General features: G+C 40.4%; 2 protein-coding genes and 1 long non-coding RNA gene across 5 annotated transcripts; 2 read left to right on the forward strand and 1 right to left on the reverse strand.

Moving 5' to 3' along the window:
* Positions 1 to 6: 6 nt before the first annotated feature.
* On the reverse strand, positions 7 to 27,837 carry LOC110849391 (chromodomain-helicase-DNA-binding protein 7). 2 transcript variants are annotated; one of them, XM_022097148.2, is made up of 43 exons: positions 26,942 to 27,837; positions 22,433 to 22,575; positions 21,568 to 22,301; positions 18,403 to 21,490; positions 18,156 to 18,245; positions 17,697 to 18,071; positions 17,484 to 17,592; positions 17,025 to 17,411; positions 15,799 to 16,930; positions 15,245 to 15,702; positions 14,814 to 15,149; positions 12,806 to 12,989; positions 12,629 to 12,717; positions 12,388 to 12,495; positions 11,945 to 12,132; positions 11,849 to 11,876; positions 11,424 to 11,655; positions 11,186 to 11,288; positions 11,021 to 11,107; positions 10,884 to 10,935; positions 10,660 to 10,807; positions 10,422 to 10,569; positions 10,043 to 10,130; positions 9,924 to 9,951; positions 9,590 to 9,836; positions 9,197 to 9,496; positions 8,704 to 9,079; positions 8,424 to 8,560; positions 8,243 to 8,343; positions 8,120 to 8,164; positions 7,965 to 7,970; positions 7,692 to 7,862; positions 7,459 to 7,495; positions 7,236 to 7,329; positions 5,986 to 7,161; positions 4,404 to 5,365; positions 4,165 to 4,333; positions 3,631 to 4,084; positions 3,359 to 3,508; positions 3,065 to 3,219; positions 2,659 to 2,956; positions 1,566 to 2,543; positions 7 to 1,463 (listed from the first exon to the last, which is right to left on the reverse strand). In XM_022097148.2, exons 3-43 carry the CDS (start codon positions 21,938 to 21,940, stop codon positions 1,180 to 1,182), a joined length of 13,971 nt encoding a protein of 4,656 aa, XP_021952840.1. In that variant the 5' UTR covers positions 21,941 to 22,301; positions 22,433 to 22,575; positions 26,942 to 27,837; the 3' UTR covers positions 7 to 1,179. The 2 variants fall into 2 exon arrangements, with proteins under 2 accessions (XP_021952840.1, XP_021953515.1); XM_022097823.2 differs by lacking the exon at positions 7,965 to 7,970.
* On the forward strand, positions 12,983 to 14,809 carry LOC110851840. Of its 2 annotated transcripts, none has more exons than XM_022100140.2 (4): positions 12,983 to 13,504; positions 13,573 to 13,877; positions 13,951 to 14,140; positions 14,213 to 14,809. In XM_022100140.2, exons 1-4 carry the CDS (start codon positions 13,158 to 13,160, stop codon positions 14,646 to 14,648), a joined length of 1,278 nt encoding a protein of 425 aa, XP_021955832.1. In that variant the 5' UTR covers positions 12,983 to 13,157; the 3' UTR covers positions 14,649 to 14,809. The 2 variants fall into 2 exon arrangements, with proteins under 2 accessions (XP_021955832.1, XP_021956586.1); XM_022100894.2 differs by having other exon boundaries at positions 13,573 to 13,811.
* LOC118433914 lies at positions 23,106 to 25,446 on the forward strand. The gene is made up of 2 exons (XR_004833668.1): positions 23,106 to 24,437; positions 24,884 to 25,446. It is a non-coding gene; the product is annotated as an uncharacterized LOC118433914 (long non-coding RNA).
* Positions 27,838 to 27,951: the final 114 nt, after the last annotated feature.

The raw sequence follows: 27,951 nt of genomic DNA on the forward strand, positions 1-27,951 counted from the left end.
ACAAAGTTTCATAAATATTTCGGCTTTTTATTGAATTTCTTTCGATTCTTTTTTACCACCTCCTTCTCTTTAGTTTTAGTCTAAGTAACACACACATGTAAATGGATGCACGTACAAAAATGGTTCTGGATCATTTACGGTTATAAATAGTACTTGCTTTAACCTGAGACTATTTACGTTATAATATTACAGGTTTAGAAATAATAGTGTTGGTATTTCTATAAAAAACTTATAACAAAAACAAGAAAGTTTACTAGTAATAATCAATCAATCCCACTCTTTTTATGAACTAGCATTTAAGAGACGAGAACAATTGCTGAGTTCATAACGCAGGACAATAAATACAAAGGACAAAATGAGAGCATACACATCATACTTAATATAATACTTGGAGTTAAATTAGTAGTAAAATAGACAAACGACTTCAAACGAATCACCAGCATCAGCATCATGTTCAAAATTAAATAAATCTCAGCAGCAGCAGCAGCCCAAGAAGTACAACAAAGAAAGAACAAGTACCTCTGTCTGATTCTTCTGATGAATAAACTCAGTCCATGGAAGTTTCGTATTATCGGGTTATTATTTTATACCTTTTAAAACAAAAGATAACTTACCGTTCCCCAGTAATTAATTAATAATAATATCGCGATCATAGGATCAATATTTATGCTAAAACGTTACTTTTATATATACACAATTGTAGCCAAGTTGTAATTGAATACGAGTTATATTTACATATCATTACATACAAAACCGGTTGGATATCAGCTAAATTTGTATGGTCAGTGGCCAGTGGTAGTAGTAACAACAATAACAACGGCGAATGGGCCATCTTCAATTTTATGATTAAGGGGAGCTTGAGGTTGGCTGGCTTATTAATAACATGTAATATTGTATGGTATAAATACACACAAATGTACTTCTACATAAATAAATATATATATATATAAATATAAATATATCTAATCTAATACGGTTGGTTCTTAACCACTATCGTGTCACGATTACTCATATCATCATCAGCCTAGTTAATAAAATAATTATGCACAGAAAATTACGCGAGTTCAGCACACGGGGTGGTCTCTTCTGTACCTGCTTTTTGCCAACAAGCAGCAGCACAAGTTTCGAGTTTAATAAACTAATTAAGTCACAATGAAAGTACTTTATTTTAATGTCAGCCTAATCTTTCGATGGGGAATCACCACCAGCATCTTCGTTTACTTCTTTCATCTTACTGACGGCGTCTTCCAGACGGCTGCGAGAAGCACGGGTGGTGCGCGTCCTACCAGACTCTCGAAGGTAAGGTAGTTCCTCCTCTTTCGCTAAGCGCTCTTTCTTCTTTTCCATCAGCAACTGACGCTCAGCGGTACTGAGACCGCCACGGTCCTCACGATCACGAAGCCGTTTTTCACGGCGCGTCTCCATTTTCTGTTGAGCCATCTCCTTCTCCAGTTCCTTGCTCTCTGTTAAACAAATTATAAAAGCACAAGCAAGTCAACAATTAGTTCGCATGATAACTAGAAATTGACAAGTGTAACGGATAATAATAATAATTTCTAAAATACCTCTGAGAACAATTCGTTCTGCATTCTCGTCAGGAGTTGGGTCATCATCGGGCAATTCGTCTTGATGATTTCCCATCAAGCTTTTCAGACTCTCGTCGTCAGAGTCATCAACTCCCATCGATGGTTGAGCTTGTGATAACATTGCAGCCAAGGGAAGAGCTGCCTGTTCTTTGGAAGAAGGGCGAGGAGGAGGAGCAGCAACAGAAGCGTTGTTGTTACGATTGTTGTCACTCTTGGATCGCTCATTCTTTAAGTTCAGGTGCCCGCTCATGGCTGCCAAGTCCTTCAAGTCCTTTTTGGACAAGGATGGGATGTTGAGGCCTGCAAGACCAGCAGCTAACAGTGGGTTGTTACCAGACTTGTTGTTTCCGGCTGACTTTCTGTTGTTACCCCCCGAAGAAGATGACCCATCACCACCCAGACCATTAAGCATTGAACCTTGCCCTAAATTACCAAATGGCGATCCCGATATTCCACTCCCCATAGGAAACGATCCTAATCCTAGAGGGTTATACATGAGGCCACCTGGGTTAGGAAATAAGAATGGGAGAGAGCTCGATAACAAATTTTGCTGAGCTTGTGCTTGTGCAGCGGCAGATGTAGATGAAGAAGATGATGACTTTTTTCCCTTCTCGTCCTTTTTAGATTGATTAGACGACGAATGTTGATTTCTTGAATTGGCAGATGGTTGAGACGAGTCCTTGGAAGTGTTCCCCTTTTCTCCTCCTCCTCCTCCTCCTGAAGAGGATCCCATTCCCGACATGTCTTGGCCAAAATTCATGAATGGAGAACCCAGCCCAAATAGGTTGTTGGGAAGACCAAAATTTCCCATGCCGCTGAGTGATCCCAAGTTTGCCAGATTTCCCAACGATCCCAAATTTCCTAATGATCCTAAACCACCAAATGGCATAAACAATGGATTTTTTGGATCCAGAGCACCGAAACTGGCCAAGAGACTGGGATTTATGCCTGACAATCCTGCGTAAAACAAATCAAAATATTATTTAGTTAGTGAATGGTATTACACATTTACTAATCAACGTTAATCATGCACATATTATATAATGTAAACAGTTTTGTCATCATATACTACCTGGTAGTGAAGCGAATGCACCGAGATTAGCAAATGCATTATTGGCAGCAGTAGAAGTAGGGATGGATGGGGTGGTGTTGGAGGAGGAAGTGGTGGGCGTGGTTGGTTGAGGGCTGCTCAGAGTTGGGGGTCTCCCCGGTCCCTTTTTCTTTTCACCTTGTAGCCTCTTCTGTAGGTCATTAGGTAGGTTTCCTCTTTCCTTTACAAGTTCAGTCCACCGTGGGTCAACGTCATAGTTAGAATTTTCGACTAGCCATTGCGCAAGATGCTTCAGTTGTGGGGCCTTCGGTCCGGTAATCTGCAACAATTGATTGATTTTGATTATTTTTTGTAATCGGTTCTAATTGACTAGTTGCGTAAGTTATATAACATGGTATAATTTAATAACAAACTCTCTTGCTTTTACCTTTTTCCCATTTATACGGTGAATCACAGGTACATTTTCTTCTCCACTCAACTTATTCCAATCCATCATCAGCGGATCGGCTCTTGGACGCCGTCTCCGTCGGTCAACAAATTCGGGAGAGGGTGGCCGCTCAGGCGTCATGTTGGCATGTTCAGCTATAAATTTTCCAGGATTAATTATATCCAAATTGAACGATATTAAATCACCAGAAATAAATAATCTCTAGTAATGATGTATTTAATTATCCCCATCAACTAAAAAAACTCGCTTTAACTATATCCGCTTAAACCTTACCTAGCCATTTGTTGACTTTGGCATCTTGAGAAAATAAGTCAAACTTTGGAACGGCGATTTCAGCTAAACGACTTAAATCACATTTAGGCATTTCTGGATTCTGTGAGGTGGTACCACCACCACCACCACCAGATGATGTATTTCCCGAAGCTGTAATAATATAAAATAGTACAGTATTAATTTAACAAATTAAGAATATCCTCGACAATGATATTTGCCACAACTACACCACATCTAAACTACTTTAAGCCTTAGACGATAAGTACACACACCTCCGGCTCTACCCGAATCCTTCTTTGTAGCTGCAGAAAAGTTGTTGGCGGCATTTGCAGCAAACCTGCTAAAATCCTTAAGGTCTTTCAAGTCCTTTGCATTGAACATGGAGAGGGCGCTGAGTAGAGGGTTGGACATGAAATTTTGAAATGCTTGTAAATCTTTGGGGGAAGAAGTGGGGATGGCCGGAGACGGCGTTCCGCTACGAGCACCCGAGTGGGAAGAAGACGAGTTGTTTCTACCACCTCCAGCTTGTTGAGAGAGTTGAGACTGAAGTGAGGAAGACAAGTGCGAAAGGTTTGCTCCGGAAGACCTCTTTTCTGGAATCAAAGGTGGGGAGAACACACTCGACCCCTTCGCAGCTGACAAGCCAAACACAATCTCGTCTAGTTTCCGCTTCTTTTTATCCTTTTCCACTGGCATAGGATCAGAAGAGTCTGGGGCATCACCCAGCTAACAAAACCATTCAACAATACTGTTATTATTGTTTCTATTTACAAAACAAACAGGGTTGTGAAGAATTAAACATATACCTTTCTCTTTTTCAACTTGTCCAACATGTTTTCAAGTTTTGAAATTTTCTTTGGTAGTTGTTGAGAACTAGAGGAAAAGTTGAACGGGACATCCTGTTGTTGTTGCTGCTGCTGAGCAAAAGATTTTTCCAAGAGGGATGATGGACTCTCCCTCGAACGCTTTGAAATTCTGTAAAACAATGAACCACAAAATTATCCACTATTGCATACAAATCTGATGCTCGCATGTATTTGCATACCCTCCGGACAGATCCATGGGAGAAGAACTAATGGTCAGCCCACCAGAACTGTTTCCAATATCACGATTTTTGTCTCTAGAAGATGACCTGGAAGATGGAGAGGGAAGCGTAACCGGTGTCACCGTAACACTGCTGAGAGATGACAAAGCCGACATTGCTGCAGCTGCCACATCCTTGCTGTGACCCGACGATTTAATACTGAGATCAAGAGTGGAGGACTGAGCTTGGGAACTGAACCCACCGCCGGGTGACCCACGGCGAGTGACGGGTGATCGAGCTCGATGTTGCTGTTGTTGCTGCTGTTGGTGAGAATTTCGAAGGAGGGAGGCAGCAGTGCCAGCCATGGAGTGATGTTGATGAGCAGGAGGCGGCGGTTGGAACTTGGACGAGTTCTTTCCCAGCTGAGGAATATTCATGTGGCTGGCGATGCGACTTTCCAAACTTTCCTTCTCATTGTTATCATTGTGAGATAAATTGAGCCCCTTGGTGGGAGTGTTTCTTCCCCGCTCACGACGCAGAGCACCGCTGAGACGAGGATTATTTGGAATATGGGAAAGGATGTTGGATGAGTGCATAGATCCGCTTAACAGGGCTTGCAGTTTGGCTCGTTCTGTCTCTACATCAATGGCAATCTTTCTTCTTCGTCCACGACGCCCAGTTCCAGGCACGGGAGTGATGGTAGTGGTGGAGGAAACTAGGTGAGATGGGGTTGTTACCGTCGATGAGGAATTAGAATGCGGTAAACTCATTATGAGGTCTTCTGTGGGAGCCAAGTCTGAGCATTCGGAGATGGGCGTGGGGGTATCACGAACGGGAGTCGCCGTCTCTGGAGTTCCTTGAGGTGAATACTCGAAAGTTTCAGCCATTGCGGCAGAACTGAAGAATCTAGAGACAGGCCACTCATTGTGTTCAATAGCGTGCACAATGTGTTCTAATCGAATTTGAACGGCTCGATCTCGAGGCTGAAATAAACGGACAAACAACAAATTAGATCGTAAACAAATTATTTTGATCATCCTACAGCAATAATATGCATGAAACTATATACTATCAGGGCTGAAAAGTATAATTAGGGCATTAATATAAAAGATATCCTCAGGTAAATTTATTAAATTTATCCTGTCTTTTTAGCTCGAGCCAGGATTATGGAATTTGGATCTCATTTATCTTTATTAAATACATATCCTACAGCTCACTCATCATGACTCATTCAGTAAAAGTGTGATCCCACTACCCACTACCCCCAAAAAGATGACGAATTGAGATAAGGAGAGGATATACAATCCTGACAGGATTATTCAATCCTGTTGACGGGTTCGACGGAAAGCAAGAACTCTGCATTACTTAAAAATTTTGATGAACAAAAACGATGACGATTAACTTTCTTTTTGTAATGGACTAACTATATTTGTCTCGTATTCCATATATTTTGGCTTTAACCAAGGTTTGATGACGAGTTTTATTTGTTTTAGCAGTCATCAAATGTATTTCAACTGATGGTTTTGCAAATAAAATAACCATCAAGTATTTACATGCAAACAGTATGCTTATTGAAAAATATTTCGAAATCATACAAACTCACCCAACGAATGGGATTCATTTGGTTGAGCAGACTGCTCAGAGCAGCGTCCCCATTGCTGGAATCCGTGTTAAGGAAAGGGTCGAATTTGGGAAATGTTGGAAGTTTGATTGGAGGATCTTCCTTATCTTTCTCAGCAGCCACAGGAGGGATTAGTGATTGAACTACGGAAGGTGGTTCTGGCATTGAGAACTTTGGGGATCCTTTCACCTGCACCTCAACCCGGTTCATTTTTTCTGTATGGTGCATGAGCTTGATGGTGATTTTGAGTTCATTCTTTATTTCAACTTGAACTTCATTCATTTCCATGCTGCTGCTGCCTTTACTCTCATCCTCCTCGCTACAAATCTTTTCCTTTTCTGGTAGAACATCTTGAGTAGGAGCAAGAGGTGGAGATACTTCCTTGGTCTTTACTAGGTTATCATCATCATGAGTAGCAGGTACAGGAGTTGTGGTCTCAGGATTGGAAGATTCTTCTGATTCCTTGATTTCTACAGAATTAGAGGGCATACCATTATCTTCTGAGGTCTTTTTGACATCATCTGTTGGTGAATCTGAAGAATTAGTAGTAGTAGTAGTAGTAGGAGTAACAGCAATATTTTCTTTTTCGGAACCAGGAGTATCGTCTAGGCTTTTCTCCGAGTCATTCTCTTTTGATTCCTTCACCTCATCTATCTCCATGGGCTGTGATTTATCTAAATCTTCAGCCTCGATGGGTTCCTGTTTAACAACAATTGTATCATCGCGTAGATCAACCGGTAATTCAGCCTTTTTCTCTTCAAAGTTATCTGCGCTCTCTTCGAAGTCGGGTTTTTCAACTTTTATTATCGCCTTTGTTGTTTCCTGTTTTTCCGGTTCAACAGAATTTGAAGAGTCGGAAGGTGGTGTTTTTGAGGGCGTGTCAGAATTAGAGACGACTGTATCAGATCCAACCATGATTGTTGGATGATCTAATTCATTGGTTAATGGTTTGTCTCCAGCATCCCCTTCGTCAAGCTTTTTGTTCTCCGATTCTGCTAACTTTTTCCGCTTTTCTCTCTCAATTTCACTCTTCAAATCCTGTATTTCAATATCAACCATGTCCGGTCGGATTCTTTTGAGTGGTGGAGGTTCCAGCTCGGTTTTAATTTTGCTTTCTGTTGTCGAATTCCTGTAAGCTGCTTTCTCGGCTGGATCAACCTGTAAATAATAAGTACAGTATATTGTTATGTACGTTAGTTAGTAATCTATCTGCTCAATGATTTCTTTATTACCAAAGGTTCACCAGCCATGTGACGTCTAAGAATCTCCCGAAATGACAATTCCGGGTCATTAACATAAAACAATTCTGTCCTCCCAAGTCCATGCCTGCGAAAATAGAAAATTATGTATTAATTAAAAATCATAACTATGTGCAAATGTATCTAATACTAGGTAACAGTTTTATTCTACGAGTCCACTGATGGAACTGTATCTATAATGCAGGGAGCGACTTACCTTGCAGCACCAAGCAAAAGATCGCGATCGTGTTTTCCTGGAAAACAAACATGCATTATTCACTTTTTATCGTCCCTTACTCTTCACTTTATTTTTTGTACAGTATAATGATTCATCGCTATTATTGTCAAAGCGTAAATATTGAACCATTCGCGTGCGGATGGTTACATGATGATATACCATATTTTAATATGCAATTTTGCCGACAGTGATACTATATTATTATTACTCACCAGCAATCCACCATTCTGGCATGTCCAAAGATGGAAGACAAAGTTTCAATCGTTCATCCAACTTGTCACTGTGAATGACCTCCTCTCGGATTTTATTAAGAAGGTCAATTCTGTCCAGCGTTCTCCGTGCCCTATCTTCTGGTAGAGGGTCCACAGGGACTTGGATAAGGTCTACGATAATAGTTAAAGTATGCATTAATATTGTTCATTAGTCACCCATGACGTTCTGCCATGCAGGCTAAGTCAGAATAAGCTACCCCAAAAAGCACTTACCAAATTCTGTGTGAATGAGCATAACCCAATCAACCCGTAACCGCAAGAACAAATTTTGAAAAAAGTCAACGAATTAGAATCGTATTTTTTCCAAACATTACACGCTTTTTCATTTTTCATACATTTCTATTATTTAATATGCACAGCACACATACCTTCTTCCTCTGACAACTTTTGACCACTGATGCGCTTGCACATGGCTGAAACAAAAATAACACTTCCAGATGTCGATCAAAAAATAAAAAAATAATCAATTTGGTAAAATTCGGTACACGTACCATAAAATGCTCGAAAGAATTCTGTGAGAGTGTCGTCAAATTTTTTATCCAAACGAGATATCGCTCGGAATTTTGACCAGTCATACTTGTTCTTTTCAACTCTAAGCAAGAGAACAGCAACAGATATATTTAGATTTACCTATTAATTTCAAAATTATGCAGATTATGCATGCAAACATACCTTTGCACACCAAAAGTTGAAACTGTACGATAGAAATCAGATTCCTCCTTCTTGGACCAACGCTTTTGCTGAATTTCCATTTTCTGACGTTCTCTATCGCGGACAATCTGGTCAATCTTTTCTTTTCTTTCCATCCTCTGTGAAAATTAGATTTTTAAAAGTTAGCTAATTCACAACAAAATTTAGTCATCCTTATAATGATTACTAATTTCATTAATTTTCAATTCATTTCATTTTCCAACCCAGAAAAAAATAATCAGAGGCGTACTCAATAAATTACCTTTGCCTTTTGTGCATTTTTGATCTCTTCTTTTTTAAAGTATCGTTGGAAAGCAGTAATCAATTTGCGAATCCGAGTATTCAAGTCAGTTGTAAAGGGCCATAATGGTTTTTCTGGGTCGGAGGGTTCTAGAGGCTTTGCATTCTCATCAAGCAGAGCAGTTGATGATACAGGTTCACCAGACGGTTTATCAGTACCAGGAGCAACAGCAGTATTATTATCTTCTTCCTTGTCCTCATCCTTCCCTTCTTCTGGCGACCCCTCAGTCTCTTTTAATACATGTTCCTTCCTTTCCTCTTTGATATCTTTCGGCTCCATATTGCTTTCCTCGTCCTCCTCATCAGCTCCCACATCCTTTTCCATTTCTTCCTCATTTCTGTAATTATACAAACGAAACGCAACCAAACATTAAACCCGAAACAAATAAAATAAAAAAATAAAATAATAACTGCAGCGAGTTATTATTATGTACATGATATGGTTTCAAACTCACACTTCAGCGGATATCTCTGCCAAAACAGCAGAGCCATCGGGTGGGCCACACTGATTTAAGAAACTTAAGGCAGGATCTTGTCGCATGATATTGTATCGTTCATAGCCATGCTTATAAGTTCCCGCTAGGAGTGAGGCATCAGCATCCTTATCCCACCAATCGACAGGTCCAATATCAACAGTCAGGCTCGGTGGACATATATTTAATTCACATGCAGGTATTTCTAGGTCAATTTGTGCAGCCTTGTTCCCAATAATCTCTTGTTTGATGTAGTACAACATTCTTATCCTTAAGAGCACCCTGTAGACATGATATATTATATGTAGCTTACCAAAACATCAATACACAAGTATTTATTTACATATAGAATGCATTATCAAAAAGCTGATTTACTTGTTAGCATTCTTTGACAAATGCTTAATGAACGTGGGGTCCAGGTGGACGTCAGTCTCAAATCGGTCCTCCTTCATCCAGTCTTCATACTCTGGCGTCTCGGGTTTCATCGGCTTATCCTTGTTCTTTCTTTTGCGACCACCACGAGAGACAGGGTTTGCAAGGCCAGAGTGGTTTCTGGTTATACTGTTCGCATTCTCATGAGGACAGATCAAATCCGCTACGAAACTTTTGACCTTCTCGTCCCCTAGTAAAGGTAATTGTTTGTTGATGATTCTCGGTTTGCTTTATCAAGTAAGTATACTATAGTCAACAAATGAAGTTATATTCTTACCTCTAAAGTTGTTGACACAGTGCAGGAGCTGTAATTAAGAATGGGAGCTCATATATTTATTTTTTAGGTCACTATTTTATAATAAACACAATTGATTTAAAATTGAAAAAAAATCGTACGATAAGACGAGCACAATCTTCCATATGATGTTCGTTCCAACCGATACGAAACTGCCCTTGGTCCAGAATTTTATTCCACCTTTTCCATCTGAAAATCAATAAACATTTATATGAACTATGCCGATTATTAAAAAAAAATATCGAGCAGCAGATAAACTCTACAAAGGTAAATTCTTTTATTTCAGTGCACGCACTTTACGTATTGAAATTTTAACGCATAAAAGACGAAATGTCTTTTCAGTATTAGCATGGGAATCATCATTAATATTTTTGTGTAATTAGACAAAATCCAATCAAAACCAGATATCATAAAGGGAAAATATAGGGAGGTGGTATGCGCACATATGCACACAAGTGTATTGTCAAAGTTCGAACTCACCCATATGTGAGGAGGCCACGTTCAATCTTGTAGCACTCACTCTTTGACCATTTACCATACTCCACGATCCCATCGTCAATTTGATACTCGTCTTCAAGATTGCCACGTCGACCACGTTTTCCTTTACCGCTACGCGTTTTTCGCCCAGCTAAAATATTAAATAGGCACGAATTTGAATTTAATTTAAACAACAAATACTAAAATATCAAACTTATAAATCCATAGCACGGCGATATACCTTTCCCACTCCGAGTTCTGTCACCGACATTGCCTTCTTCGTCCGAATCTGAAGAAGAGTCCAGTTCGGAAATCTCCATAACTCCTTCGTCATGACCGTATCGTCTGATTTGGGTTCTTCTTCGTGGTTCGTTCATCAACAGCTCATTCTTTAAAACAATAGGGATAATAAAATTAACATTATCATCATTAATTAATTAAATCAAATTTTTGCGAAGACTGTACCTTTTCTCCCCCCTCATCCAAATCAATTTCAGCCTTCTTTGCCCACTTCTTCCTACAAATATTAATAACATGCTGGTTATCCAATATCCACCCATCTTGGCGAAACGCACGATTATAGTTCATGTAAATTTACTTACCAAAAGTCTGGATCGTCGATATTGATGTCTTCACGAATTCCTGTAGCTGCGAATGAGGCTTTTGAAAATGTAGAGCCCTTCTCACCGCTTCCAAAGTAAAATAAAAGTGATATTTAGTATATAGATCAGTTAGTTTTCGAAATATGACCATTTATTTATAGTTACCTTTCTAAAGTGATGATCTGCGTTCGTCGTTCCAAAATAAAGTCAATGTCCTCCTCACAAAATTTTTCTCCAGCATTGTCCTCGTCCATCAAAGCGCCATATGCTAAAAACAATTATATGGAATGTAACAATTACTATTACATAGCTTTAAACTATTAGTCCCTAACAAGGCTCGTGCTTCCATGTTTCATACTTAATTCCGATAATACAAATAAAATGCCACAAAACAATAATTTACCTCCTCGTTTCAGTAAATCTTCAACTTCTTTCTTTGTCAATTGTTTAGAGGCTGTTGCATTAGGGTCAATTTTTCCCCCTTGGGTTGTATTCATGGACTGAAGAACGGCTTTGTCTAAACCTAACTTCAAAGATGCTCTGTCAAACATTTCTCTCTCATAGGTATTTCTGCAGATAAGACGATAAATTTTGACTTTTTTGCTTTGTCCAATTCGATGACATCTAGCTTGAGCCTATAAAAAAATAATGTCATTTGTAATACATATTTCAACCGTCAAACCACATCCGAAAATTGGTATTTTAGTACGGCCATGTCAATTGCATAAGATTTATGTGAACTATCACACTAAAATAAGGCTGACCAGATGTGGCTTTACTAGGGAATCGCATTTTTAATGTAAAAAAAATTCACATTTTTTTACTTACTTGCAAATCGTTTTGGGGATTCCAATCACTGCAATCCAACATTAGGAAGAAAACATGTTAGGAAGAAAACTTGTGTTTATTGTTTAGGTATTTTACCTATCATATATTATCACAGTGTCGGCAGCAGTTAAATTGATCCCTAGTCCACCTGCTTTTGTACAGAGCAAAAATACAAATCTATCCGAGTCGGGTTTGCTGTAACGGTCGATAGCGGCTTGACGAACGGAACCTCTAATTCTTCCGTCTAACCTTTCATATGGGTATTGTCGGTAAATTAGGTAGTCCTAAAATACAAAGAAATACAATCTTAGTTGGTCATGTATTTACGTCACAAGATTTGATCACATTCACTCTCCCGGTGAACACAGTTAAAGTTAAAGGGACAATTTCCTACAACTCTCCTCAAATCTACTGTAGCGGCTGGGCGTTTACGTTATTTGTAATTTTGTAACATTTTGTTGGGGACTTGAACCCATAACCAACCCATGCTGAGCAAATTCGAGGGAAAATAATTCACATGAAAGTAAATAAATTGTAACCTCCAAAATATCCAGACAGCGGACCATTTGACTAAAAATGAGCACACGGTGGCCTCCGTCCTTCAACTTGGCTAGAAGTTTGTCGACCAGTACCATCTTTCCAGAGCTCTAAATATACAAGTTGACAAGTTAGGCTAGTGATATGCTTAAAATTCCCTACACTCACTACTAAATTGACGATTTAATATTTGTTTCTTATAGAAATGGATGACAAATATATATAACGAAATGATAAAAATACCTGAATCAAGGCTTTGTAATAGAGATCCTGATCACTATCTGGCAGATTGTTAGTCAGTCTATAGTCCAACTGGATTTGTTCCTCAGCACCTTAAGTGAATAATAATATGTATTAAATACAACCTTATATACGAGTCTTGTAAGATATAATTAAAAAACAGTTGCTTTTTTGGCATACCATTTAAAAGGTATGGATGAATACAACATTTTCTTAGCTCCATCATTGTATTCATTAGGTTTGGAATGTTGGCAGAACTTGTTCCCTTGCTCAAGAAGGAAAAATTCCTCTCTAGAATAGCCCGGTAATATTTTTTTTGCATATTTGTCAACTCCACCTCAACAATTGTCTCTTCTTTGGGCATCTGCAAGCATAGAAAAAAGAGCGGGAATCGAACCATAGAGAAAGTTGTTTATGTTTTTGTTCGTTCGTTTACGTATACATTTGAAGTGTGAATATATATTTAATTAGTTGAAATTTGTGAAATTAGTCATTGTATTATAATCGTGGTAGTGTAAAACTGTGAGCGACAATGTCAGATATTCGAGACATGACGGATGAGCAGATAATGCAACTTATTGGTTCATCTGCACATACAATATCATTGTGCAACCAGGAATTGCAAAATAGAAAACGAAGGGATAGTGAAAGTATGTCCACTTCTTCTTCAAGTACTGCTCCTAAAACGCCACGAACCGATAATGAGAGTGATCAGAGTGTTTTACAAAGTGATGAAAGTGATGTGGAAAGTGATGATAGTGATGATGTAGGGGACAGAGGAAATGGGGGTGCTATTATTGTAAGAAAAACGGTCAAGTGCAACATTCCACACTGCACGCTATGCAAATATGTTAATCAGTCTGAGTTTGTTCCTAATATGTGAGTTCATTAATAAATGTAAAATATTAGATCAATTAATTAAATAATAATAAATGATATTATTGCAGGTTATATGCAACTCGACCACTTCATTTCAAGATTTCGAAGGAAGACTTTACTTGCCATTTTCCAAAGAAAGGTGTTTATGCAATGATTTGCATAAACCCCAATTGTCCTGACAAATATGTTGGACCCATCTACTTTGGAATTAGCGGAGAAGGGAAAGCTACACTACAGTCAAGGATGAACGATCATATTGGTCAATTTGATAACACGGGAGCTGCAGGAGTAGATTGTCACTTCGCTGGTGAATGCAAAGATTTCATGCGTTTTCTGTTCTTGAAACAAATCAGTGATTTACGGAAGCGCAAAAGTATATGTAGTAAATTATGTTCATATATGATCTTAATTAATCCATCAACTAATTTGATATTTTTCATGTACAGTAAAAGAGACGCAATACATGCATCGTTTCGGGACATTGGATCGACTAAGGGGAATGAATGGGAATGTCAGTGTCGCCTCATTGCCATCTCGAAGTATTGGTCTAAGTCTACCAGAACGTGGAGACACCGTTTCCGTCAGGCAGACTCATAAGCTAGTGATGTCACGAAAAAACCAGAAAAGTGCAAAAAAGTATGTAATATTATTAATTTGCATATGTATTGAATTTTAATTATTAAACGCTAAATCCTTTTAACTTTGCAGAGTTCCAACTGTACACTTTCAGACACTAGTTGTTGCATTTATAAAGGCAAACCCTGCTTTAACATCATTTACCGCTATTGATGTAGCTGACTTTATTCATGCCAATTATCCTCACTACTATTCAAAATCAACAAACATGCAGAATTCACTTTCTAATCGTCTGAAAGAAAATGTCAGTGGCAAAGTCAAAGAGACGAGTTCTTACTACTCGAATTGGTTTACTTTGTTGGAAAAAGGTAGTGTGGAGTCTAATAAACCTTCAAAATTTCTATTGAACAACAACTTTGATGAGGAAGTATACGCAGAAGGATTAAAGGCTCTCGTTGATTTTGAAAAATCAGAACAAGAAAGGGACTCAGCATCGCCATTTACAACACCCTCACCTAGAACTGTCCGACGAACTTATGTTAACGAAAATGATTCTGACTCGGATTGAATGCCATTCCAAACTTAACTTAATACATTATATAAACATGATTAAACCTAATTTTAGTTCTTATGATGTCATTATATATTGACTTGCAATTGTTTGATGACATTTGATGTGTATATATGAATTAAAGTTTTGTATTATTAAATTAATGTCCCAAATCAGACTTACGATAGACTTCTCAACATCTTCTTTCAGTCGTCGAAGCATCATCGGTTTGAGAAGTGCTTGAAGTTTTTGAACTTGAGTTTCAGATTTCAAGTCACCAAATTCTTTAACAAAATTTTCATCCGAACTGAACTGACTGGGCTCCAAAAAGTTGAGCAGTGAAAATAATTCCTGGACATTGTTTTGTAGAGGCGTTCCACTAAGCAAGACTCTGTGCTCTACATTAAGTAGACGTAGACCTTCCAACAATTTGCAATTCTTGTTCTTCAGTCGGTGAGCTTCATCAATAACACATACTCTCCAGGGAAAGTCTTTCAACTCCATTACATCCGTGAGCACCTATTTATTAATTACATAAAACATTATATTAAATTCAATCACCGTTAATATGTATAAACAATGAATGTAACAAATAATATGATACTACAGCGTACAATTTCAAAGGTGGTAATGAGCACGTTGAATTTGTAACAATCTTTGAGGTTCATTTGAGGGTTGTCGGGGTGTCGGTAAAATAGTTCGTACTCTTGAATCATATTTCTACTCGCCACAGAGCCATGATATACGACAATATTCAGGTCGGTCCAAGTTTCAAACTCTCGCTGCCAGTTTGGAACTGTGGAGAGGGGAGCAATGACGAGGAAAGGTCCACGAATCCCAGTACGGTGAACAGAGTCTACAAAAGTTAGGGACTGGATTGTTTTGCCAAGACCCATCTCATCGGCCAAGATGCAATTTCGTCCATTGAACCATGAAAAGGAGAGCCAGTTGAGCCCCTCTAGCTGATATTCGCGAAGGGTGTTGTTATTTTTGTACACAGGACTTTCATCTAGCTTGACCCATTCGGGAGCCTTTGGCCGGCTCCTCCTCTTCCATTGGTCTTTTTTGGGACCTAAAAAAGTTTTTTTGTTGAATGATTAAATAATTGCGATAACATAGTTTTTCAGCCCATTATTATGATATACAAATGCACAAACTGTATTATTACATTTGTGAAATCGATGGAATTGCGCCAATTTTTCTGGATCAATGTCATCTTCCAGCTCCCATGTCGCCTCGTCATATGGCAACGATCTCCATTTTACTAAATAGTTCTTGGTCACTTTCCCAGTTGTCGGATCGTTCACTTCGCTCATGTCCAGCACTCGGTCCACCTCAACGTAATCAGGATTGAAGGGATCCTCTTCAATGAATTCAAAAATGTTAGCATTATTGGACATTTTCTGCTTGAACCGTTTAATCTTCCCGTTGACTCGTTTATCTCCCTTCATTAATTCCTCCTCTGTTTTCCACTCACAATGCAAGTAAGAGAAGCTTTTGTATTTGACGTAAAATTCTTCAACTTCAATTGTTCTAGGCTCTTTCTTCTTTTTCGTCTTGAGAGCATCGTCTGCATCAGATTTGATGTCTGTTGCTTTTGTAGCTGTTGTATTGTTTTCGGTGGAGGCGGGGTCGGTTGGCTCTTGCAAAGTGACAGCATCAAGAGGCACCTGATCTGCTTTTGTCTTGTCACTTTCACTTCCGCTAGTATTGGGGTCGGTTTCAGTTTCAGTTTTGGGTTGTTTATCCTCGCTATCTTTTTGAGGATCTGAAGAAGGAGGTGATAGATTTTCTTTCGTATCCAAAATGTTACTTGAATTAGCAGTAATTGAAGTGGCAGAATCAGTCTGTGGCTCATCATGCTCAGCAGTACTACTACTATTAGTAGTAGTAATTGGGGTAGTAATATCATATCCTTCTTTCTTATCAGTCATCAGTTCATTTGAATTATTACCAGAGTCAGTCTTCTGTTGTGCTGTCGGCGGATTAGAAGCGAAGGAAGTATCAATTGTATCATTATTTTCTAGAGTAGCAGATTGTTGTGTTATTTTTGCTATTTCTTCCTTCTCAGTGCATTCAGCAGTTTCTTCTTGTGATGTAGAAATGTGTTCAGTTAATGGGGTATTATCATTGGCGGTAGCTTTAACATCAGTTGATTCGTCCTTTTCAATCTTTACGTCCTTCTTTTTCACATCATTATCGTCATCATCTTCGTCGTCGGACGAATCAATAAGTTCCCGAGTACCCATTCTCGTGGACAAGATGTGTTGAACTACCATCGTATCTTCTTCAGAAGTATTCTGAAATAATTTTAATTGGTCATCGTATTAAAGGCATATATTTTGAAAATTATGTAAACAAAAGTTGTGCATGTACACATAACATTCGACATACCACATAAAAGAAGTTATGTTTATTTAAATTAGGAGATTCTTCAGTGGCAGTCTTATTATTTTTCCCCTTTTTTGCCGGGGTAGTTACAATGGGGATAGGAGCAGAGGTACCGACAATAGGGCCTGTAGAACCGGAAATAACAGCAGCAGCGTCGGCGGCAACCGTGCTGGGATCCAATGGATCAGTCGCCAGGCCCTGGCCGTTCGTCGTGGGAGCATCAGCCATGGAATCTATGGTTGTTGAAGCCCCGTCAACAACGACAGGTACAAGGGTCTCAAGGGGTTTGAACTGAGATTTGTCGGGAAGCAGCAGATCGTCATCCGACAGGGCAAGGTCAATGTCATCAATATACTTTTTACGCTGTGTGTTCCGTCCAGATCGACGTTTCTATAATTTGTTTCAGTGTTAATTGGTTTAGAAATATTGAATACAAAATCAACAAGAGAATCTTATTCTTACATTGGAATCTTCCTCTGGAGGAGGTGAAGGGGGCGGTGTTCGTTCAATGTCAGAGACTTCAGAATCACTTCGTCTCCTTTTCTTTCTATTTTGAAAAGCTAGCAACGTTCTGCAAGGAAAGTAGTAGAATAATTTACAGTTTAACTCAACGTATCGTTCATTTTATCGAATAAATAAAAATAAAAGATCCATGGATTATATTTTATGACTTACTTGGATGGTCGTTTTTTCCCCGTAGAACTAGATTTTAGTTTTGGTTTCTTGGGCTTGGATTTTGGTTTTTCTGGGGTTGCAAGCTCAGTATTTGCAGCAGCTCCTATGTCCTCTGGCGCTATCCCATCCTGCTGGGTGCTGGTATCTATGTCTCCTCCGCTAATGGGCGCAGAGGAGCCTGCTTCAGCTGCTATGATACCAGCAGCACCAATCCCGTTTTTTTGGTCCGATTCCGAACCACCCTCAGTTTTTGGTTGTATGTCAACCCCTTCTCCGCTGTCCATTGTCGTCATCGTCATCATTTCTCCTCCCGGAAATGAGGAGGAGTTCATGCTCTCCTCAGCCCCCTCTTCAGGGCCCTTCTTCTTCCTTGACCTAAAACAATGCCAAAATATTTAAAAATTAAACTTTTGTAGCACAGGCAGAAGACATGTGGACACTAATTGTATTGAAAATTACCTCTTTGGCGTTGCCTTCTCTTTTAATGGTTTTGGCTCCTTTGGTTCTTTTGCCTTTTTTGGTTTAGGGGGTGACTTTTCTTTTGGTTTCCTGCACACACACACATTTTACAACTACAGCTATCTAGTATTCATGCTGCTTATATGAAGAGTAATAATATAGAACTCTATAGAACTCTATACTCTAATAATATATCTATATAGATAATCAAAGAATATAATAAATATAAAAACAATGTAATAAATACCTGGATGATTTTTTACCCTTCTTAACTGGAATTTCTGGGGGTATATCTTGAAAATCGTAAATTTCATGCGGGGGGATTACTCCCATTCCACCCACTCCAAAATCCCCAGGGTCATCATAGCTAATGGGAAGTGTCTTGCTCTTTCCACCCTTTCCCTTCCCCTTGGCTTTGGGCTCGCCTCTCGGCTTCCTCTCTCCCTTTTTCTTCTTTGACTTGCTTGGACCATTTTCGGGGGGAAGGAGATCCATGGGCATCCCACCTCCCATTTGTCCGTAAGGAGGCATACTTCCTTGCATAGGGAGTGGCTGCATTGGGTACTGGCCTCCAGGAGGCATAACTTGCTGTTGGGCGGCCTGTTGTTGAAGATTACGTAATCTCTCTTGTAATTCGTTAATTTGTACTTGACTCTGCGGGTTCGGGGGCAAGGAGTAGAGGTGTTGTAACTGTTGGTTCAGCTGATGAATTTCATATCCGAACCTGTCGGGTCCTCCCGGCATGCTGTTGATGGAATATTGTGGTGGGCCAGGAGGTCTCATAGGCTGCCCGTGGTAGGGACTGCCTGGGTACATACCTCCTCCTGCTGCCCCGCCCGCATGTGGCGGATAGGTGTTCATGTATGGTCCATTGGTGGGGTCTGTGGGGAACCTCGGTTGTGAGGGGTACTGCATGGGCACGCCAGGATGTGGAGGCATAATTGGCATCATAGATGGTTTTCCTCCAGATTGTGATGGCTGCTGCTCCATATTAGAGTTTCCGTACTGCTGTTGACCATGCCCTCCTCCTCCTCCTCCTTGTTGTTGTTGTTGTGAAGAAGGGTACCCAACCATCATGTTTGCTCCCATCATCTGACCCCCCGAGGCGTGTTGCAATCCAGAAGCTAATCCTGACGACTGTTGTTGGTGGTGATGAGGAGATTCGCTGCTCCCGTTTAAACTACTTAACCCGTTCAGGGAAGAGTTATTGGAATACCCAAAGTCAGGCTGTTGTTGGTGTTGACTATTGTTGGAGGAGGAATTAGGTCCACTGTTGTTGTTGCTACTGCTCGACGTGGGTATGTTCATACTCATGGGTGTTGAGGGCGATGAGGAAGAATTGAGCATGCCAGCGAGACCCACACCAGCAGAGTTTTGATTGTGCTCCGTAGTGGAGGGGCTAGAGTTGGAGTACATGTGAGAATTGTCCATAGGGGATGAGAGAGATGTAAGCGCACTGGGCTTGTCTGCCTCCATTGGAGATTCTGATGCTACGTTATTGTTGGACAATGATGATGTGGAGGAGGTACTACTATTATTATTATTATTATTATTTGTGGGCATTGAGAACCGCTGCTCGTCCGAGTGACCCGATGAGATCTGTGATTGAATTTCTTTGTTGGAGGAGGAGTCTAGCGACCCACCGTCGCTCAAGAGTCCATTGATTTCATGAGACAATGAGGAATGGCGCTGCTGTTGTTGTTGCTGCTGGAGATGTGTGGAAGGTTTCAACTGGTCGTCTACCGATGTCGGGGGACCACCAGTCGAGGAAGACCCCATACCACCAACACTGTCCGTATCCAACGTTGCCCTCATGCTCCCTAGTTCTATTTCTGAGGATTCTTGTGTTGATCTGGACACGTTATTGATCGTACTTTCAATATTGGAGTAAGAAGATGGCCCAGTACTACTGCTACTATTACTATTCATCCCGTAATTGCTCGGAGAAGGGACTTGTTGCTGCTGGTTAGAAGGGGGGTGGAGGTAGGATGGTTTTGAAGCTATCGGGGCCCTCGGTGGAATTGAACTTTGTTGCTGCCACTGTCCTGGTGACATTGGAGTTTTTGGACCTCCTTGTTGTTGCGACATTCCGGGCGACATTGGCGTTTTAGGACCGCTCATGCTCATAGGACTCAGCACCCCACCACCCGCAGAAGAGAGGCTGCTGTGCTGAGGTGGTTTCGGAGAAGGTGAGTTCTTATTACTATTCACATGTGGCATGACCATTTGCTCCAATTGTTGTAAACTACTGGGTTGTTGTTGCGTGTTTGGTGGCATGATGTTTTGTGACGGTGGACCCTGAGATGACATGTTGGGAGGAATAGAAGACTGTTGAATTGTAGGTGTGGGAGGTTTTGGACTTGGTGCAGTTTGTCGAGGTGAAGGGATAGGCTGTCGTGGAGAAAGCTGAGGGACTTGTGCATAACCTGGCCTGTATGTTGGTGGAGCTCCGTTGGCTAAGGGTGGCAAGGCAACGGGAGGAGGTGGGTATGAACCGGGATATGCCATGGAGGGGGCGGAAGATGAAGGAGGTGGCTGATTACTTTGTTGTAAGGAGCCACTAGATCCCGTTGGATAATACTGTCCGTATTGATTACTATACTGATGCTGTGTGCTTGGAGATGTCAAATTATATTGTTGTTGATGCTGCTGCTGCTGTTGTTGTTGAGTATGGTGAGAATATGGAGAAGATGATGAAGAGGAAGAAGGGTTTGGGTGGCTGTTGCTCCCAAGTTGGCCGACGGAAGAAGGAGAAGCGTGGTGATAGTTTGGATACTGATTAGTTGAATTACTCCCAGGATACATACTTTGGCCGTACGGAGACTGCGGAGGTTGCGGAAGTATGGATGGCGTTTGCGGCCTGGGCATAAATGGAATGTGCTGCTGTTGCTGGCTAGAGTTGGGACCCCCGCCACCGGTGGGTGGGGCCTGTGAATTTTGTTGTGGGGACTGTTGTTGTTGCGTCATGGGTTGAGGGGGTCGTGGGAGGGAGGAAGGGTAGGCGTGCGGTGGGCCGATGGAGGAACGATACCCTGAAGGAGAGCTTGATGGGTAGTGGTGAGCAGCCAGGGAGGGACTTCCATACGAACTTCCCACAGGAGGAGGTGGAGGAACCTGCTGTTGCTCACCCCAACGTGGAAACTGTTGCAGATACATTGACTCTTGACTTGGAGGCCGGTAGCCCACAAACTGCTGTTGTTGTTGTTGTTGCTGCTGCTGCTGCTGCAGCTGAGACTGAGGTCCAGGGCCAGGTGTTGCCATTCTTGGTGGGGGAGCATGTTGCGGAGCAGGACCAGGAGGGCGAATCATCCCTCCTTGGCTTTGTACTGAGTAGTCTTAACAAAACAAAAAAAAAAGTTCAAGTATATGTATGATTAGACGAGAATAAACATTATTTTAATCAATTAAATACCTTGATAATGCATACTGGGACTAGCATTGGAAGGTTGATGAGGATATGGGTAGCCAGCCATAGGGCGCGTGGGAGTGGAGCTGGGATAACCTCCGAGACCTGGTGGGATTGAAGGGCCTCCGAGTCCTCCACCATACTGATTAGAATAGTCAGGATAGCCCCCCGGCTTGGACGGAGGAGCCATGCCCTGTCCAATCTGCGTGTATTGAGGTTGTTGATTATTGTAGCTCTGCATCATGTTCCCTGCACCAGTGGGCTGATTAGATGAGTGGTTGAAGTTGTTACTGTTACTACTCCCTCCTCCTAAATCCCCCAAGCCATCAAGCATTCCAACACTTCCGAGGTCATCGCCAAATAAATCGTAATTTTCCATTCCTTAAGGAATCCGCCACTAAGAAGTTGAAGAACAAATCGGGTTGACCAACAACATTATCATTTTTTTGAATTCCTTTTCTAGTCTTCACGACTTGGAAATACAAACAGCGGGCAGAGTTCAAACAAAAGTTGTTGCCTGCACAAAACTTTCATCTCATTGTTCGTTTTCAAGGTGTTTTTGTATCATGGTGATTTTAGCAAATAACAAGTTGTGTCGTCCTTTCTTTGTGGATATATGTGGAAACAACACTTCATGCTTCTGCTCAGTCCAACAAGTTCTGGTGCTTACTACATTGTTTAAACTGTCAACTGCCTCTGGTCTTGAATACGATGATGACCAAGTGAAGTGTGTAAGCCGGCTATTAAATTCAAAGCAAATGTTTGTCGTGTAGGTATTATTACTTACTCATTGCTCATATTTACTATGCGTACATAGTTTTCTCCATATTACACATATATAAGCACATCATTAAAATCTTGATCTTCTTACCCTCAATAAGTTCCTCGCTAGAAAGACGGCAAGTGACCGACATCGTGTTCTTATCCTTATATAAAAAGTGTTGTGTGCATATATAATATATATATAGGTATAAATTCTCCGGTATTATTAGTATGGTTCCCCCATTGACGGAACTGAAAATAACAAAGTACAAAAATGTTTTTTTTGCAATTGATGATCACCTAAAATTAATTTGGATCAGAACAGAGCCATTCATGTTGGCATCATACATGAATATGTGGAAGGAAAAACATTCATGTAGCATTGTCTAGCTAGTTATTTAGTTAGTGGAGAGATTGTCAACTTGTTTATTTTATTAGTCCTATTGAGGATTTGCAGGTGTGTATGGATGTCCGTGGTATAAGAAAAAAAGTAGGCTGTACGAAAGTTTTTCATGATTATTAAGTATGCAAGCCGGCCGAACAACGCCGGACAAAAAGTAACAAAATTGAAGTATAACATCAACATGCAATTTGCATCATTCCCATCGTCTCGTCTTCCTTTTCTCTAATCCACAACATGGCTTCACATCATTCTCTCTGTTGGTCTTCTCCGGCTGGTGCCGTGTTGTTTGTTGGTGGTGTCCACTGGTAATCCTATATTGCAGTATTTTCATCATCATCATCATCATCATCACCACCACTTTTGCGTTTGTTATAGCATCCTTGCTCGCAACATTGCATTTTATTTTTCATCCTAGTTCAAAATGGTCCAATACTTCGAAACTGATTTCCACCATCTCTCTGTATTTTTTCTCTCTCAACACTCTGATTTAAATCCAAAATCCAGAATGATTGGCTCATCTGCTCACTGACTGATGCTCTTCCAGATTCCAAAGGGGAAAAGCCATACGCTTATGAGTTCTTAACTTTACATAAACGACATGACCTCTCCCCTCCGGAAACTAGAAATTCCTAGAAACTCTGGAGGACCACGGGTATTGACTGTGGTGCCGCTACCGTTGCTGTAGTAGTGTCTTCTTCTGACTCTCCTGATGAGAGTAAAAACAATCGGGCAGTCCGGGATAGAAGAACTGAAGGGATCGGTCTTCCAGCAATAATTAAATGTCTCCGTTTGAAGTGAAAATATGGAGAGAGAGAGAGAAACAGATTGTTCTATGGGTTCCATTTTGCACTGCACACGTCGTCGTCGTCGTCGTAAGGAGAAGTGAAGAAGATGAGATCTGACAAAACGACCACTTCTTTCTTGCACCAACCAACGCATCCCAGAGAGACTTGGATGTGAATAATGATGGTGGAGAGACCAGGCAGGCAGAGAGACTCACCAGAACCATTAAACCCCAGCATTTTGCCATGGGCGATGTTCATCGCAATTTTTTGTGCAAATCCCGTCCAACCAACGAACCAACCTGCCAAGGTTGCACTTCTTCCCACCATAGACTACATTACATACTTCTTCTACCACCTCATCATGCTCATGCAGCAGACCAGGCATGCAGCTTGTCAACCCCTTCTTGGTTGGAAATGGCAATGCTTTTGGTTCTTATAAACTTTTACACACGGGGATGATGGTGGAATCTGCCTCCATCCATACATCCACCACTAATCTAAAACTCGACACAATGATCCTGCCTACCTGTCTCGACAACTACTATACACCGTTGATTAGCATGAGCGTAGGATGATGTCCTCCATGCACTACAATGAAGGAACAAGCCCAATCCTTATTACATAGACTTCATTTCGACTTGTGGGCAAATCTCAGCTCACTCAACCTCAGGGTGAGTGTTCGCCACTCACGTACTAAAGTCCTACTACTTACCTAGCTGCTTCTATCAAACCAAAAAGTTTTTGCTCTTTCCATGAAAGAGTGAGTGAATGCAATGCAGTTTTCATACAAAATAATACAACAACCACAACCAAATTCATTCAAGTCAAGCTATATAATAAGTACGTATAGCGTTGTTAGTAGTGAAGAGCGGATATGATGTGAGCCGGACACAACAGTGGTGCTCACTGCAGCATTATTACGCCAAGTAAGTAAACTAGAGACAGAGTAATAAGTTTTGCCTCTTAAATTGCTCTAGGGATTTAAATGCAAAACCATTTAACAATGGATAGAGAGTTGAGTTGAGCTTACTTGCGTATGATCCAACAACCCCAATCATATCCAAATTCTAGCTAACCAAAAGTGCTTTGTCTTTGTAGTTCTTTATACTTTTCCCTCCTCTAAAACTCGTACCATCACGTCTACCATGCATTTAAAAGATACACGTGAATTTGAAATCACTAGTCCAAACTTGAAAAGAAAATACACAACAAATTGTACTTTTGCAACAGTGTAAAATAAAGCGTAAAAAATCCAATCTCACATCCCTTGTCGATTCTTGATGACATAATTTTACCGGCATCTCATGTGATAAGTATTGTTATCAAACACAGATGATTTAATTTGTTATATTGCCAAGAATTTTCTTTTCAGATATTCTGCAATATCACTCATATCGTACATAATCGATCGCATAAAGTCAAAATAGTGGTCCCGAGTTGAATGATGCCATAATGGAACCTGAGGAGAGTGAGTGTGGAAAATATCCAAACCAAAAAAAGTCCAGCAGTAGAAGAACATCTCAAAAAATAAACCACTCTAATAAACCTCAACAAAAGTTGTTTTACAAGAGCCAGCACAACCGACCAGCCAACCACATGCAGGGTCCATGCTCTCTTGCTCTCACACCTTGTGTGAAGACATCTCTCGTACAGTTGAGAATGAATCTCGTTCATTACACTTATAGGATTTAATCTTGCCCCTCTCCATTTTATTCCCAGATTCTAGATTTTAGGAAATGGCAGATACACTATCAAGACTGCTGTCGCCAACAATAACATTCAACTACTCTTATCCCATGCAGTGCATTCTATGAATTTCTATGAGGTAGTGCATGTCCAGGTGTGAGTATTAGTAAAACTGACATATTTCAATTTCTCCTATCCACTAATTCACTGATTACGAATAAAAATAGATGATCTAAAGTCTAAATCTAACTAATCAATGTCTAAACGTCCTCCTTTTGAATGCCTTATAACTTAATTTTTGTCGAAGACAATGGTACAACCGAAAATAAGCAAACATTTGTTATCTTATCAATTAGAGGAAATTATAATAATACACAAGCAGATGATAAGGACTAGAAATGGTGATGTTGATAAGATAAACTTTTAGTATCGCAGGGGTTCCGCAAAACAAATAAATTCAGGTAAGGAATAAACAATAACAAACTAAATCAATAATATCTTTTGAAAATTGTATGCTGTGTGAATGTGAAACAGCAAAAAAATAGTAGTACTGCGAATCTTGCAAAATAGGTTTATGAATTGTAGGTTCTCATCAACCTGCTTTCACTTGCTTGTACTGTAACATATGAAGCAATATAAACACGTGTAAAAAGTGCAGCGCAGCTCCAATCCATGCAGTTATATTGATAAGCTGTGCAAGTGTGCTGTAACTACCTGGACCCCAGAATATTATATATTATAATAGAATGCTTTTTCATGGCTTACAAATTTTTAGTTAATCAATATCTTAAAAGTTGAAAGTAAAAAATAGATTGTAGTTAATACTAAATAGATAATATTATGCATCAATATTATCAATAACAACCACAAAGAACTTCTGATGCAATGTTCTTAAAATTAGGATACTCAAATAATACAAACGAAAGCTAGCATTCACAATTTTAGAGTATTAAATCTCATCGGAATGTAAATATGAAAATCTTTAAATCCCAACCTAAATGAATAAATGTTGAATGTATGCATTTTGCAAAGTCAGTACACGTTGTGCTGACTATTATACAAGTTGTACCAGTGGAAATTGATGAAAAACGTGACAAGTGTTTGAAAGTGCATTGATCAAGCGAGTGACTATGTGCAAATGAGCAGCTGCCGTATGCCTGCTCTGGACAAAACCTCATCTCAAATCTCCAGCTACCTACTATTGATTCAATAATTATGATTATCAACGGCGTCTAACCTAATCTATAAAATTGTCCCAGCAACTTTTGCATAAACAAACACGTCCGTGAACTGATGGAATTCAAGAATGAAATTTAAAGTGAGACGAAGGAAATAACAAACAACTTCAGGTTATCTATCCTGCAGCGCTGTACCAAACAGATGATATAGCATGTCCCAAAGCAAGCAAATCTGATGAAATTTAAAGTTATGACCAAATAAGTAGAAAACTTTTTAAATTAAGAAATGTCAAAATATGAACTACTTGAAACACGCACCCACCCACACACACCACACACAAACACAAGAAAAAATAATATATTCAATATTTCGTATTATTAATTAGAAGAAACTGATCTAAATCTAATCACATTGGCATTCACTTTCCACATTTAGTTGACGTAATCTTGACACTAAACACGATACTGCTACTCATCTACTACTTCGAAACATGATTTTGATGATTTTGCCTCTGACTTGTATATTTGTGGTAAATTTTTGAAGGAAATAATTTGGTCTCACTTACCATATAGCATAGTTGAGTCGTTTCCTTCCTTCGTCCTTTGTAATATTGTTAAGTGGTGTCCCAAGAATTAATTAGTTAATTAATTGGGATAAGCGCAGTGGTGATAAGATTGGTATACAGTTAGGGGCTTGAAGATGGGTATTCCTATAGAGTTCGTGGTGGCGGAGTGTAAAAGGTGATCGTCCATTATCCGACGACCGAGCAGCAGCAGATCTATCCTTCTTCTTCCTCCTATTTCCCTACCACCTCAGCAACGACGAGAGAGAGTGAGAGAGCTCTAGTCTAGCAGCACCAGGCACCCACCAACCCTAAAAATGCTCTATTATAGCCAAATCTATCTATCACTCCAGCACAGATATCCGCGCCCTTGTCCTCCGTCCCTTGGAATTCCTCTCGGCGACGTTTCGGCTCAGGTCACACGGACACAATTTCTTCACCACCTCCTTGAACTTGTTAACCCTAACTACGAACGTCCACTGTACAATGTGCTTAGCAATAATAATAGTGGTCTGGAGCTTCGTCCGCCAGTTGTAGTAAATAGTGCTAGCTTGGTCTGAAGCTCCCCTCACTCTCCCGTCTCTCTCTTCTCATGCACACGGACCACCCCGACTCTCACCACTCTCTCTCCGAGTGGACTGCTCCTAAACCAGTCGCTGTCCTCTCCTCTTTCTCCATCAACCAAGTGCACGGGCCAAGCGGACGCTCCACGCCCAGCGTTCAGCTTTCCTCAAACGATTATCCTTATTTCCGCGCACGAAGGCACCTTAGGTCAGCGCCTCTCGCCACCACACCCACTTGGACTCCGTACCACGAAGGGGAAAGTTATGCTAAAAATTATTGCCAAGTTTTCTCCATGACCAGTAATCTGGTGGATTTGCATGGATGAGGCACCCGGCTGTAGGTCGCTGATCTGTGGGTCATCCACATGAGAAGAGCTCCTGGTGGTTTATTATTGTTTCGTGCAGGCGCAGAGGTGAGAGCGTGGGGAGAAGATGGGGAGGTTATGGAGA

Source organism: Folsomia candida, unplaced genomic scaffold (genome assembly GCF_002217175.1).
Source record: "Folsomia candida strain VU population unplaced genomic scaffold, ASM221717v1 Fcan01_Sc001, whole genome shotgun sequence".
Classification (NCBI taxonomy): Eukaryota; Metazoa; Arthropoda; class Collembola; order Entomobryomorpha; family Isotomidae; genus Folsomia; species Folsomia candida.

Excerpts from the sequence above, each read along its gene's own strand:
- LOC110851840 (XM_022100140.2), top strand. The coding sequence starts at position 13,158 with ATGTCAGATATTCGAGACATGACGGATGAGCAGATAATGCAACTTATT. Across the intron at positions 13,505-13,572 it reads TCTGAGTTTGTTCCTAATAT|GTTATATGCAACTCGACCAC; the intron begins GTGAGTTCATTA and ends ATATTATTGCAG. Across the intron at positions 14,141-14,212 it reads AACCAGAAAAGTGCAAAAAA|AGTTCCAACTGTACACTTTC; the intron begins GTATGTAATATT and ends TTAACTTTGCAG.
- LOC110849391 (XM_022097148.2), bottom strand. The coding sequence starts at position 21,940 with ATGGAAAATTACGATTTATTTGGCGATGACCTCGGAAGTGTTGGAATG. Across the intron at positions 10,808-10,883 it reads TGGATGAGGGGGGAGAAAAG|AATGAGCTGTTGATGAACGA; the intron begins GTACAGTCTTCG and ends ATTGTTTTAAAG. Across the intron at positions 2,957-3,064 it reads ACCGTATAAATGGGAAAAAG|ATTACCGGACCGAAGGCCCC; the intron begins GTAAAAGCAAGA and ends CAATTGTTGCAG.